The sequence below is a fragment of the Acanthochromis polyacanthus genome, chromosome 16 (genome assembly GCF_021347895.1).
Source record: "Acanthochromis polyacanthus isolate Apoly-LR-REF ecotype Palm Island chromosome 16, KAUST_Apoly_ChrSc, whole genome shotgun sequence".
Classification (NCBI taxonomy): Eukaryota; Metazoa; Chordata; class Actinopteri; family Pomacentridae; genus Acanthochromis; species Acanthochromis polyacanthus.
This window is the reverse complement of record NC_067128.1, coordinates 23,325,147-23,339,170: the sequence shown is the minus strand read 5'-3', so window position 1 is coordinate 23,339,170 and position 14,024 is coordinate 23,325,147. Positions and strand designations below refer to the sequence as shown.

The window sequence follows — 14,024 nt, the reverse complement described above, 5'->3', positions numbered from 1 at the left end:
TATAAACCCAATGAGGAGTCATTCACAATCATTTCCGCTTTCAAACTGGACAGCTTCTTGAAACCAGGAGTTTAGCTGAATTGCTGTTATACTGTGAGGATTAAGTGTTCCCTTCTCTTTTTTTTTTTAAAAGAACTATGTAAATGTCAGCTCCCTAACACCTTTTGCACTCATGCTGCCCCATTTCTGACATCCAACTTCTCCACTGTCAGGACTATGCTTTCACTGTGGTAGTCCTGTAAAGGAGTCAAACATGCTGTTTAATCTTGCAAATGTGTGCACTCACCTGTTTTTCCAGAACATCATATCAAGTATTAGATTGTCCATATGTCATATTAAGAAGATGACCACGACAGCTGACTGGTGGTACCATGGCTTGTTCTGATTTTTGCTGCTGTGTCAGTGATAACAGTTGTATTCACTTTTGCTGAATGCAGTTTCTACTGGGGGCTGTATTTTTAAAGTAGCTTCTCTAAAGTATTTGGCATGTATTTTTCATCAGAGAAAATACTTTATTTAAACATACAAATATTACAATTACTATATGCTGACACAATTTGAAATCATTTGACATTTAAGTGATATGGCACAGAGGCGTAGCTGCGCCTTCAATTTACTGTCTAATGATATTGTTTTAAAAGCTTACCGTATTTAAGTTACTGGGAGAACAAAGTTCAAGAGTACAAATCAACAATGACATTTTGTGATCATACGTCTGGCATAGTTCAACGGGGGGGCTATTCTTATTGTACCTTCCTTATACAGAACACAAAAACAAAAGAACAGCATGAAGTTTAGATTTTTATGAAATTTATTTAAAAGAAGATTAAAAGAATCAGTTGTTTTTACACTTTACATTATACAGTCAGATGTCATAGGAAGAGTCAAAATGAAAACAAGAAAACATGCTCTAATAACTTAAAGACCGTTGCAGATTCAAGTTCCTGATTCCAGAGAACCCAGGCGCCAAACACCAAAACACCAGAGCATTCACACATCCACAAGATACATCCATTACACGGTGAAGAGTGTTGTAAGTGAGAGACAAAGAGCTTGGCACTTCATAGAGCGACATTACACCCAGTCTCACAGAGGTTCACTAAACATGCCCCTTCACAAGATGGTCCACTTCAATGTGAAGCAGTCATTTGCTGTGCAGGAAGGCTCTCTCTGCCCTGCTTAAGATTCTCCTCCTCTAACTGAGGGAGTTGTCTGAATGGTCAAGTTCAGTCCAGTTAAGAGAGTAGCAAAATGAACCAGTCCATTTTCCTGGCATCATGTCAGTCCAATACACAGCCATGATTGATAGTAGTGGTCACATAATCCAGAGTGCTACGTTGACTACTGTCAGGGCAGCTGCAATAGATAAGCCTCGATGGCCTGCAACACAAAGTAGAGATAGCATATTGTTGACATCACTAAAGACATTAAAAAGATGGTCTTTGCTTTTAGATATCAACACAATGAATAAATCCCATTTCAAACAATTCCTTCTGCTTGTAATTTTCATTTTTCTCTTATTTTGACATCAGAACTTAGTTATAATATTGATGTTAAAAATTAATGTTGATTTGGCTTTCTGCAAATACTAAATACAGTCCCTCCAGGATTTCGCGGGCGTTTTTCATGATTGTTGCGGCCGAAAATGCCTGAATTCGCGGCAGCTTTTCTAAAAAAATCGCGATAAAAGTTGCGATGTTTTAAGCTTATTTGTTAAAATTGCGGAGAGATAAGTGACAATTGCTAAAAAGCTGCATTTTTCCAGCTTGCAGAACATGTTTCAACACTGTAATTGACAATATTTATTCTGAAATTAATTATTTAACATTCTAACCCATTTCCACAAAAGCTGGCACACCATGGTGGGACATTAGCAGCAGACAGAAACTGGTTTAATATGACGTGACCTAACTATGCAGGGGGCGACAGGAATTGATGGGACTCAGAAACACCCCCACAATTTAATTAGTTGTTCTTTGTATCATTTCCAATAAGTCCACAGAAGGTAGATTTGTTGTAGGATCACAATCATGTGATCGTCGGCGGGCCGCTTGAGGTAGCGTTCACTTGTTGCCATGGTTACCATGCCGCTATCAGACACCATGCTGCTATGAATCCTTAACAAATCTGTGGATCCAAACTTTAAGCCGTATCCCTGCCGAAGTCTAATCACTTGGTCCTTGTGTCATTTCTGACCGACCCTGAAAATTTCATTCAAATCCCTGAGTCCTTTTGAGGGTAATGTTGCTGATGGAGGAATGATTCAAACACGCTGATCGTCACATAACTCCGCCGTGTTCTTTGGTGGAATAATTTATCTAGTTTACCTCATTCTTTCAGTGCTATGGATCTGGATGCAACAGTTTCCATCATGGTGATTTGTCTGGTTTGTTGTCCACTCATTTCAGCTGTTCTAATATGTTTCGTGTTTTAAAAAAAAAAGTGTGTATCAATCGATGATTTTTTTTCTTTTTTTGTATTCCACCACAATATTGCACGGTTGTAAAACAGTTTAGCTCCGCTTTGGTGAAGAACATCAGTGAATTAATTATTTATCACGGTCTTCATCAGTAATTTTTATTGGTAAATGAGAGACATTAGTATTGCACATGTCTGCATCTTCAAACCAGAATCAATGAAGTGAATTCGGTGACGTACGTGCATTACGTTTGCGCTGGGAGCTGCTATGATTGGTGGAACTCATGGGAGGCGGGCCAAAATTGCAGGAAAATTGTGGTGATTGGACAAAATTGCAAGGCCGCGCAAAATTCGTAGAGATTGGTTGATTTCGCGTGAATTCGTGCGATCGCAACATCGCGAATTCCTGGAGGGACTATAAATACATAAAATGTACTATCAGTAAAACATTTTAAAACAAATGAAACTAATGAAATTGATCTTTTGTAGTTTGACACTTTTTCATCATGGATGGGAATGTGAAGATAGTTAACAGAACCACAAAAGCCTATGGTGAATCTTGAGGTGTTTTTCTTCTTTTTTTTTTTTTTTTTCCTGGGTGGGAGCGGTTGGCAGCATCCACACAAAATCTGCAGAGGGGTACCTGTGCAGTCTGGCAAAAAACTTTTATGAGAAATACTTATGTGAGGCAATTCTCATTTTTGAGACTATCATAGACATGTTGATGTAGCTCTATTACATTTGTTTTCATTTACTTCTGACAACGCCAAATAGCGTGCTTTAGGTATAATGAAGAATAATATTATTATTACTATCATTATATATATAGTATACATATTATATAACAATAAATACTGAATTTCCCTTCGGGGATGAATAAAGTGATTCTATTGTGTTCTAAAAAGCCCTTTTCATCTCATTCAAACAACTAACCCAAACAAAGCTGGGCACTGACCGTCTGCAAGGCTCCAGACGAACTTCTCCATTGGTAGTACTGTTTTTTTTTAACAGCATGGTATCAAGCAATAATTGTCTTTGCACAGCCAGTTTTGCACTAATGTAAAGACTGACAGTGACTTCAACATTTGATATTTGCAAAGTACTTCAGTAAGAAAACATAACATTTTGTCACTGGTCTTTCCCTGAGGTTGTCTGATATCACTGCTATAAATCCTTAGTTGCTGAACATTTGCTTATCACTAGACTTACTTCAGCACAGTAGCTCAGACAGGCATGTGAGCAAATATTACTTTGTGTGAAATAAGGTGTTCTGATGTCGGTCAGTGTGGGGAAAAATAGCACGTTAGGGCGGACTTTGACGCGGGGGGGGGGGGGGGGGGGGGGTGTCTAACTGCGAAGCTGCCTGCCTGGCTAAATACTGGAGCTATGTCGAAAATTCATTTCTCCATCACTCACGTATGAAATGACATATGAAAACAGACCCCAGGTTGAAAAAAAAACAAAGTTCCCCTTCAACAGCAGAATGAATTGTTTCACGTCAGGAAGGGAAAGACTGATTGAGCCACTAAAGAATTACTATTTTAAAAATAATGGCTAGCACTGTAGCTTGTTGTGTCGAGTGGAGAGGTATCATGTACTCACACTAATGCAACCATGTGAAATTTTAACTCACACATTCTTAAAATGGCTGCAAAATGGTCACAGTCTGGAGCTCTGATTTTAATCAAGTTTGCAGGTATACAACGTGAAAAATCCCTGATACGCAACAGAATAATGATCTCCCTCTTACCTTGGCCAGTTCTCCCATAGATCCTGGAGTCCTACATAATCGGGCTCCTTCCTTCCACAAGTCCTTCAACCGCTGCTTCATGATTTCAATATTCCTGGAATAAAACATACAAACATTATCAATGCAATATTAGGAGAGTGCACAAGAGACCACCATTGCCAGTTACAATCGGTAACTTTCAAAAAGCTCAAAAAATTCTCTCCTCTCTCATGCAATCGTTCAAATCCAAATTCAATGCAAGTTAAAGGAATGTGGATTGGCATTTTTGAAAATACACTCACTTAGAAAAAGATTCCAAACTACTCTTTTTAACCTAAGTGGTAATACTTCCCATCATTGGCTATTTATATGTATATCTGTAAAATGCAATCCAGCCGAACTGCTCTGAGATAAAGTCTACTGTCATGGTATTGTAGTTCTTAATGATTATTGATTCTCACTTTTTGAGTTGTAGGTGGTTGGAGTTACTACATCAGTAAAATCCTGCTTTCACATGAATGCATAAGTGATAATCTCCAGTCATAGTAGATATTTTTCCAGTATTGAATACTTTTAATAGCACATTTTGCTGATTATACTAACAGACTTTTATTTGCTTTTCAATGCAGAACTATTACTGTGTGGTGTTTGTACTTGAACTTAAAGCATCTGTAAAGGATCCGAAAACTTCCTCTACTACTGCCGATCTTTATCATAGTAAACAAACTAATATATGACTTAGTACAAATATAGCATATTATAGGATATAGTTATAATCCCCTGTGCTTCCACAGCAAATAATCTGTAATGTTATTTATTTATTAACCACAGTTTTATACCTGTATTATCCTCACAGTTGATTTAAATGATGTATGAATGAAGTAACTATAGCTAACTTTGGTCCAGCTGCTGGAAACAGCTGCTCAGATGTCTGCAAGTGTTGTTGCAGAGACTATATCAGACCAGGCAATTTGTCAGTATATACTGCAATGTCTAAAATGCATGTATACTCAGAGCAGCACTGCGCAGAAACACTTCATCACTTTAGTTTAAATGTTGTTGGAAGCATGTAATCAAAAGTTATCAGTACTGAAAGCTAAAACTGTGTGTGGAAATACAGTGCCAATGTTGTTTGGTGCTAGCATGAGTGTCAGGTAGTTAACTAAACCGGCCACCACCAGACAACTTTTGTTTTACCAGTTGGACAGCAGGGGGGTGTGCTCATTTTATACAGCACAGTCAGCCTACACAACTCGACTTTTATCTTATTAAACTGTAAAAGGCTTGACCTGCTGGTACTATGTACTACACCTCTTTAACACATTTCGTTGTTATATTTTTACTGGTTAAAATATCACACATGGAGATGCAGTAATCATTAATTGGCCTCTACAGAAATTCAATCATTTACTGACAACAGCAGATTGTTGATTCTGTTCCAAAAAACTCATGATTGAAAACTGAAAGCAGGAAACAGGCTACATATCAGACAATACACCCAAGTTTAAATAACAAAAAGAAACATTTCTCAAAATGTCATTTGTTTGTTTTTTAAGAAATAATTTAATATTGCTCAGACATTTTTAATACCAGCCATTTTGTTGTTATACAGCCAGCTGATTTGTCAAAAAATGTGATTAGAATCAGTGCCAAGGACTAAAGCTAGAAAGAAAGCAAAAGGTTTAAAGCATCTGTCGCTACCCTAGGTGTTCTATCAGGTTATATTGAAGCATGCGGTGCCCACCTGTCTTCCGAACAACTGTCCCGCAGCGTTTTCTCATTTTAGAAAGTTCTGGCCACCATTTCCTGATGACAGATTGAACCCAGTGTAAACCGATCACTATATGCCTATCAAAAAACAAAAACAAAAAAAAGGGTCAGACAACTTAGTCAAATACATATAAAAGGCAAGTGCTAAGTGAAAGGCATTTTAACACTCATCCAAGAGGCTTCAATGATTCTCACTCACTTCATTAGTTTTTTATCAGACCAGCTAAAATTTCTTGGGTAAGTGCAAAGCAAATCCAATAACTTTTAACTCTGTACCTCGACCTATGATATCTAAGAGAAACAAATTATCAAAACTGTTTGCAAAATTCCTCAGGACCACTTACTCTTCATATTTACTGGCAAGTATCATTTTGACTTGCGGCATGAGGTCAACGCAGCAGCCAAGTGACAAACATGGTGCTTCAGCTTGAAGGCTGATGAGGGAGAGAAAACACAAGATAAAAGGAAGTGAGCTGATTGTCAGTAATGTGGATCAGCACAGAAAACCAAACGGCAAACTGGGCTCAAATTGCCATAATTATTGACTTCAACCTCACACTTGCAGATTGATGGACAATCATCAAAACAAGTTATCGCAGACTTACAGCGACGAGGACACATCCTGTAAAACTTGCATGACAAACACCAGCGGGTAACAGTTTCCTTCCTGTTCATAGTCAAGTTTTCATTTTTAAGTAGTTTGTGTTGGGGAACTTTTTTCAGCATGCATAGCTATAATCCCAATAAAAGACGCATTGTTTATTATTACCTCCGCCAGGAGGTTATGTAATCACCGGAGTTTGTTTGTCTGTCTGTTTGTTTGTCTGTTAACAGCATAACTCAAGAAGTCAGGGACGGATTTTCACCAAATTTTTACAGGATGTCCGGAAGAGCAAAAGTAACAATCGATTAGATTTTGGAGGTTATCCGGATCACCGTCTGGATCCAGGATTTTTTTGAAGGTCGAAGGCGGCCATCTCTCAATTGTCCTGCGACCTTCAAAAAAATCCTGGATCCAGACAGTGATCCGGATCACCTACAAAATCTAATCGATTGTTACTTTTGCTCTTCCGGACATCCTGTAAAATTTTGGTGAAAATCCGTCCGTGACTTTTTGACTTTTTGCCCTCAAAGCAATGACCGTGGTACTCCTCTTTGATAATAAACAGAGCTTTTGAACTACATGCACAACCTTTTTTGTGCAGTAATGCATTTCAGCTCATACCACATTTAAGAATTGTTGCTTTAGTTTAAGGATTTTTAGGCAAGTATGTTCTGAAGTTTTTGTATAGTATAAGCCTATATAGGGATATATTATCTGGCAGGTAAGAAAGTGTGTAACACATTGTTATAATTATTAAGGTAGTTTAGGCTTTAGCTGCTTAAATATAATACCAATGCAAGCACCTTTGCAAAGAAAAGTATAAGGATAAGTAACAAACCATTCTTGTTTGAGGCAAATGGGTTTATGGTGTGATAAGTAAATTTACTAGTATTTGAATTTGCCACAGATTTAGTTATCACAAATTTGCAATGGGGTCATCAACAAAGAGCATTTACTGATGTATCCTTTTTCAGTTTGGAAAGTACTATATCACTTTTGGAAAGATATATGTGAAGTATTACCTGAGTTTTTCTTCGAGAAATGTGATAAATCTGCAGTGTGATATACCAAAATCGAAAAATTCAATTTTTGCAAACCGATGATTTAGATCTTGGGCTCAAATTGAAGCCAAGAACATATACTAGAAGACTGCGTTGACAGAATTTGTGGGCATTTTTTTTTAACCCTGGACTTCATTCAAGGACACTGTTTCATATGGTCTACATTTATACTAAGGTAAAGCCACAAAACATAATTTAGATGATATAGTAATTGATATGGTCGTGAACAAAAGTTTACATACACTTATATAGAGACTCCTGTATTTATTCATTTTTTATGATGGAATCATTAAAACACATGCATCTTTGTCAAAAAAACAATCATGCATTTTGGTTCTCGTATAGATTCTTTATAGGTCTTCTGGAGACATGACAAAATCTGCTGGGTCAAAAATACGCATACAACAATGTTTGATTAAACAATCATTTGCCATTTTCACCTCACCTCGGTGCTTTCAGCACCTGTCAACAAGGTTCTGGTTGTATCTTTGACCAGTCCTCTTGACATACCACAGCCCACAGGTTTTTGAAAGGGTTTCAGTCAGGACTATGGGAAGGCCAGTCTAAAATTTAAATTCTAGCCTGCTGCAGTCATTTCTGTACAATTTTTGATGCGTGTTTGGGGTCATTTTTGAACATCCACCTGTGTTCAAGACCCAACCTTCTGGCTGATGATTTTAGGTTTTCTTTAGGAAGAATGTAGAGGTAATCCTCCTTCATTGTTCCATTTACTTTGTGTAAAGCACCACCTACATGGCAGCAAAACAGCCCAAGATCATACTACTATCAACACTACTACCAACAGCATGCTTGATGTTTTTCTTTGTGGTTACTGGGGTAAAGGCCTCACCTTCTCTCCTCTAAATATAATTCTGGTCATTGTGGCCAAACAGCTACTTTCCGTTTCTTATAACCACACAAATTTCCTCTAGGAGGCCTTTTCTTCATCCATGTGTTACTGTACTTTAGTTGAGCTTTAAGGTGCTGCTTCTAGAAAGAAGAGCTTTCTTTTGTGCAGAGCAGCCTGTCAGCCTATGGGAATGTAAAACTCACTTTACTGTGGACACTGACAACTTTGTTCCAGCAGCTTCTGATTCATTGAAGACCTGCTTTTAGGTGGTTCTTGGTGGACTCTTGACCATCCTGACCAACTGTCTCTCAGCAGCAGGTGATAATTTGTTTTGTCTTAACAATCATGACAGTGACACAACTTCATCATGTGCTTCATACTTAGAAACAATTGTTTGCACAGATGACGTTAGCTGCTTTGAAATGGCTCCAAGTAACTTTCCTGACTTGTTTAAGTAAATTATTTGCCTTTGTAAACATGTGCTGAGCTCCGCAGACTTTCCCACTGTAGTATGTAGTCAAATGGGTGCATCAAATTGGTCCTATTTAAAATGGCCCAGAGGAGTCATCCGGGGTCGTCAATTGTAATCAGTCATGAGAAGTTAAGAGGCCATGCTGCAACAAAAATTTGATTAACATTACTAAAATTGTCATTTCAAGTTGCTGTATGTATATTTTTGACCCAGCAGATTTTGTCATATTTCCAGAAGAGCGACAACAAATCTATGAAAAACAACAAAATGCAGAATGATTTTCTGCGAGATAGACAAGTTTCAATTATTCCATCATGGAAAATTCAGAGTAGTAGAAGTCACTGGAAACTCAAGACTTCCATAATATACGAGCCCTTTAGAAGTGTATATAAACTTCTCTTCAAGATATTAATCCTTTAAATAAACTGAGTCAAAAATGCTGTTTCCACTCTAAAATCCAAGGATTGTCAGCCTTTGTTCATCATAATGCAAAAAATTGTATAGCTTAAACTTTAGACAAATTCCCTTTTGTGCTCCAGGAAAACTACCCTGCTGATTTTTAAACAATTTCTGACATTTTACAGGCTTACATTGATGAACACATATTAAAAACAAGTAATTGCAGCCACATGATCTTATCTAAGCCTCTAGACATTCAAAGCCCTCTAGTGGGTTTAAAAGGCATGTTATCTTGGTTCTTAAAGTTCAGCTTCTAATTGCAATATTCCTTCAAAACCACTACATTATAAATGTCTCATTTAAAAATTCACCAAAAATAGACCTTTTACACTAACTGGATTCTGTAAAAAAAAAAAAAAACAACTCTGCTTTTTAGTGGAACTGAGAAAACATGACTGGCTCAGCTGAGACAGACAGTTTGGAAACAAAAATTCTGATGCATGTTGTATTTACTCAGAGAAGATAAGAGACACCGATAGAAACAAATTAAAAATCTAAGAAGTAAAACAGTATGCAGAGTTCCCTCCAGTATCGGTAACACCTGAGGGCACTTGGAAAAACATGTTAATTCCATTCTTCTTCAATATCCGTAAAATACATAATCGATCGAAACTGTCATCCTTTTCATGATTTATGGCATTATAACTTGGGATGGGTATCATTAAGATTTTAACAGTACTACTACTTTTACCAATGCACAGATAAAGAAATGTCAGACAAGTGCTTCTTTTTAATCAGTAGCCTATGCTAGCCTATGTGTAGTTTAGTTAACTCTGTTAAGGCTGCTAGCAAACATAACGTACCTGGTTACTGAGAGGTGACCTACAAGCTCAGCAGTAAAGTGAGCCTTTCTCCGTCTGTATCCAAATAACTTTGACTTAAAGTTTCGACCGATTGATCGCGTTTCTGCTCTGACATACAAACGACTTGTTACTTTTGTGGCAACATTTTCTGCATCAACTGTAGTTTAGTGTAATAGTTCATCACCTGTGTTGCTGCATACTGCTGCAGGTGAGTTACAGAGCTGCTCCGCCCCTCAGACACATTGTGTTCTGTCTGTTGGAACCTGCAGTTCCAACAGACAGAACACTGTTTAGGATTTGGAAAGCAGAAGTGCATCATAGACACATTCACGTAAGACACATTTAATGGTGATGAAACAGAATGTGCAAAACAATGTTCTTCTTACTTTCCAAAATACTGTTAGCAGAACCACTAATGTTGGAGCTTATCGATCCTCCAGGATTTAGAAGTTTCATCCCGGGGCTTGGTACCCATTCCTAATTATAACTAGGGAGGGGTACCATCCCAAGAGTTCCCTCTACTTCTATTCAATGTTGTGTTGCTTTACCAGTGGTATACATCTTACAATGCACTGAAAAATGATGAGTGAGCAAAAATGTGACAGGAGCAAAGAAACATCCAGAAACTGCTTGGAGTTATGACAGTTAAAGATCTGTTGTGTTGTGCAGTGAAGTCATTACAGGTGAATTTAACACTATAAAGTGACTTACTTGTTTGTTAAGACAGGTAAGCAGTCAAGCAACACCCCTGTGTCTTGATTTCTGCAAAACCACAAAGTTGAAAATGAAACATGTTGCATTTTTGAGGAATAAACATAAACTACTAAACAGCATAATTAGCCATAGTATATAATAGTTTACCTTATAAGGTAGGCCACTAATTCGCTGGCATTTTTTCGCCACAGTGTTAGGGCTACTTTAAGTCGAAGGTTTCTTCCAAAAAGGACATGGGTCATAGCTTCATGGTCCTTTGATAGCTATAAATATACAAATTTACAAAAGGAATTTAGTGTCTCCAGTATTGCAGTTTTTAATAAGTAACAGAAGACAATGACAAGTGCTGAATTCATTTTACATAAAAACTTTGAGTTGTAAATATTTTTCCAATGCAAGCAACAGCTTTGGCTTTGTATCGCACCTCAGTAAAGTCACTGTACTTGGAGCTGGCCCCTGCCATCTTGGAGGCCTCTGCAGAGTTCACTGGGAGCCCACGGTTATCATTGTAGTGAACGCCCCGCACATCATCAGAGCACGTCAGCTCATTTTCTTTGTTGGCCATGCCGAGGTCACAGGAATGGCCTACATTGGATGTTGTGCTTTGCAGCTTTATACCCACCTCCACCAATGCACAACTCTTCCTCTTGCAAGATGACAACCGCTTTTCTTTTTCTTGAATGTGTACTCTGCGATGCACCTGCAATCTATCAAGAGGGGAGTCAAGTTGAACCACATACAAAGCTGCCCCAGTTTGGAAAATCATCAAACTCAAAGCCACAGATATGGTGATAATGGTTATGGAAAGGTGCCGTAATGGTCCTGTGACTGAGAAGGATCTGTGTGATCTGAGACACTGATAGTGAGTGAATGAGTATAATTAGATGAATCCCACAGATGTGGATCAAAGACTCACCTGTCTTTATCTAATTCGTCCTTATTAATAATATCCACCTAAAACAAAAGGATAGGGGATGAGGCCACTACTACAGCCACTACTACTACAATACCACTGAACTGTACCTCACTTCAGTCACCAGGATTTAAGAGACAACAGGATAGTTATTTTTACAATAAATCATGACATGTGCTATTACATCTCCATACCTGCTTCATGTTCTTTTTAGCAGAAGTATGCAGGCAGGATTGAAGAAAGCCATTGGATTTGCTCTGGTTGACCTTAAACACTTTCTGCTGCCCAACATTCTTACCAGCTGCCATAATAAGGGACACTGTTGGACAAACAGTTGGGACAATCGTTGATAACACACCTCCACTTCAAGAGAAGTCACGGTCACTTCTATTAGCCTAACAGCAAACAGGTTGACTAACTGTGTACAGCATGTGGTCTAAAAAGCAACATTGGGACTCAAAAAGACTAATCGCACATATTCAAATGAGATAAACACAACAAAACGCTGTATTATGGTTACAAAGGCCTTGGCTGCTGTTAGCCAGTTGGGCTATAATGTTAAATAAAGTTAAGTCGGTAAGTTGTCTGCCGTGCTAGAAATTAAATAATTATATTAAATGTGTTTTGAGACGTGCAACGCTGCTAAAACTTTGCTCATGGTCTCACGGTAACACTACAGCTAGCTTTAACATTAGCTCAACTATCAAGGAAACAGGGAGACGTATGTAGAAAGTAACTAGCTGGGCCGCTAGCGCGACCTAGCCAGCTAGCTAGCTAGTTAGCCTTCCAACTCAGAGAACATATGGCTTCATAAAGGCTGCTTCAGATATTATTTTTACACAGTAAAGTTCGATACAGACCGATTCATTTTGTGAGATCTAAGAAGGGCTCCTCAGTGTGTAAATCCAAAACGTGAAAAACTGGTTAAACTCAAGAGCAGCTCCCCTCCGGGCAGGATCGCAAGTGTTTCAGTTTTACCATTCAAATGAATATACTGCCGCTCTGTGAGGATTGTGGGATTGATTTTGGCAAGAAAGGCTGGAGTTTCAGCGACGACTGCTGGACATTACAAAACACACTTAAATCCTTGTGTGCTGCGGCGCCATCCAGTGGCATATAACCTGTAATGCAGTGAGGCATGTATTTACACCTTGTACACTGGCTACACCCTGCGACAGACTGGCGACCTGTCCTGGGTGTCCCCTGCCTTCGCCCGAGTCAGCTGGGATAGGTTCCAGCACCCCCCGTGACCCTAGTGAGGATAAAGCGGTGTATAGAGGATGGATGGACGGATGGATGGATGGACGGATGGATGGATGGATGGACACTGGCTACAAATATGTATTCACAGAGCACTTTATGAGAAACATTTCTGTAGTTCATCCATCCATCCATCCATCCATCCATCCATTTTCTTCCGCTTATCCGGGGCCGGGTCGCAGAGGCAGCAGGCGAAGCAGGTCATTCCAGACGTCCCTCCCCTCAGCGACACAGAGATAAGTACACAACAGCATGCTGCTGTTACAACAGAATTTCCCCTCTGGAGATGAATAAAGTCAGTCTAACTACTTCAGAGTTCATAAGATGAGTAAGAAAAGCAGTCAGAGAGTGCAGTACTCCGCCAAAGCTGCTCAGTTGTATTATTTCCCGATAAGTCCGCAGCCGTGGATTTGTAGTAAGATCGCAATCATGTCATCGCCAGGAGGCAGCTGCGTAATATTGTAAAAATCAGGAACATTCTGTCTCAGAGAGATGCAGAAAAATTAGTTCATGCTTTTGTTACTTCCAGGCTTGACTATTGCAATTCCTTATTATCGGGTTGTCCAAATAGCTCTCTCAAACATCTACAGTTGATCCAAAACGCTGCTGCGAGAGTACTGACAGGAGTTAGCAAAAGAGATCATATTTCCCCTATACTTGCTTCTCTTCACTGGCTTCCTGTTAAATCCAGAATAGAATTTAAAATCCTTCTTCTGACATATAAAGCTCTTAATAACCAATCTCCATCATATCTTAAAGATCTGATAGTACCTTATTATCCTAGTAGAACTCTTCGCTCTCAAGCTGCAGGCTTACTTGTTGTTCCTAGAATTTCTAAAAGTAGAATGGGAGGCAGAGCCTTCAGTTATCAGGCGCCTCTCCTGTGGAACCTGCTCCCAGTTTGGGTTCGGGAGGCAGACACCCTCTCTATTTTTAAGACCAGGCTTAAAACGTTCCTTTTTGACAAATCT

General features: G+C 38.8%; 1 protein-coding gene across 1 annotated transcript; it reads right to left on the bottom strand.

Moving 5' to 3' along the window:
- Positions 1 to 793: 793 nt before the first annotated feature.
- On the bottom strand, positions 794 to 12,848 carry katnbl1 (katanin p80 subunit B-like 1). The gene is given in 11 exon segments (XM_022220304.2): positions 794 to 1,380; positions 4,169 to 4,262; positions 5,892 to 5,928; positions 5,931 to 5,995; positions 6,262 to 6,351; positions 10,878 to 10,928; positions 11,028 to 11,143; positions 11,305 to 11,587; positions 11,797 to 11,834; positions 11,988 to 12,112; positions 12,654 to 12,848. Coding segments are annotated over 10 exon segments (921 nt in total). The 5' UTR covers positions 12,102 to 12,112; positions 12,654 to 12,848; the 3' UTR covers positions 794 to 1,347.
- Positions 12,849 to 14,024: the final 1,176 nt, after the last annotated feature.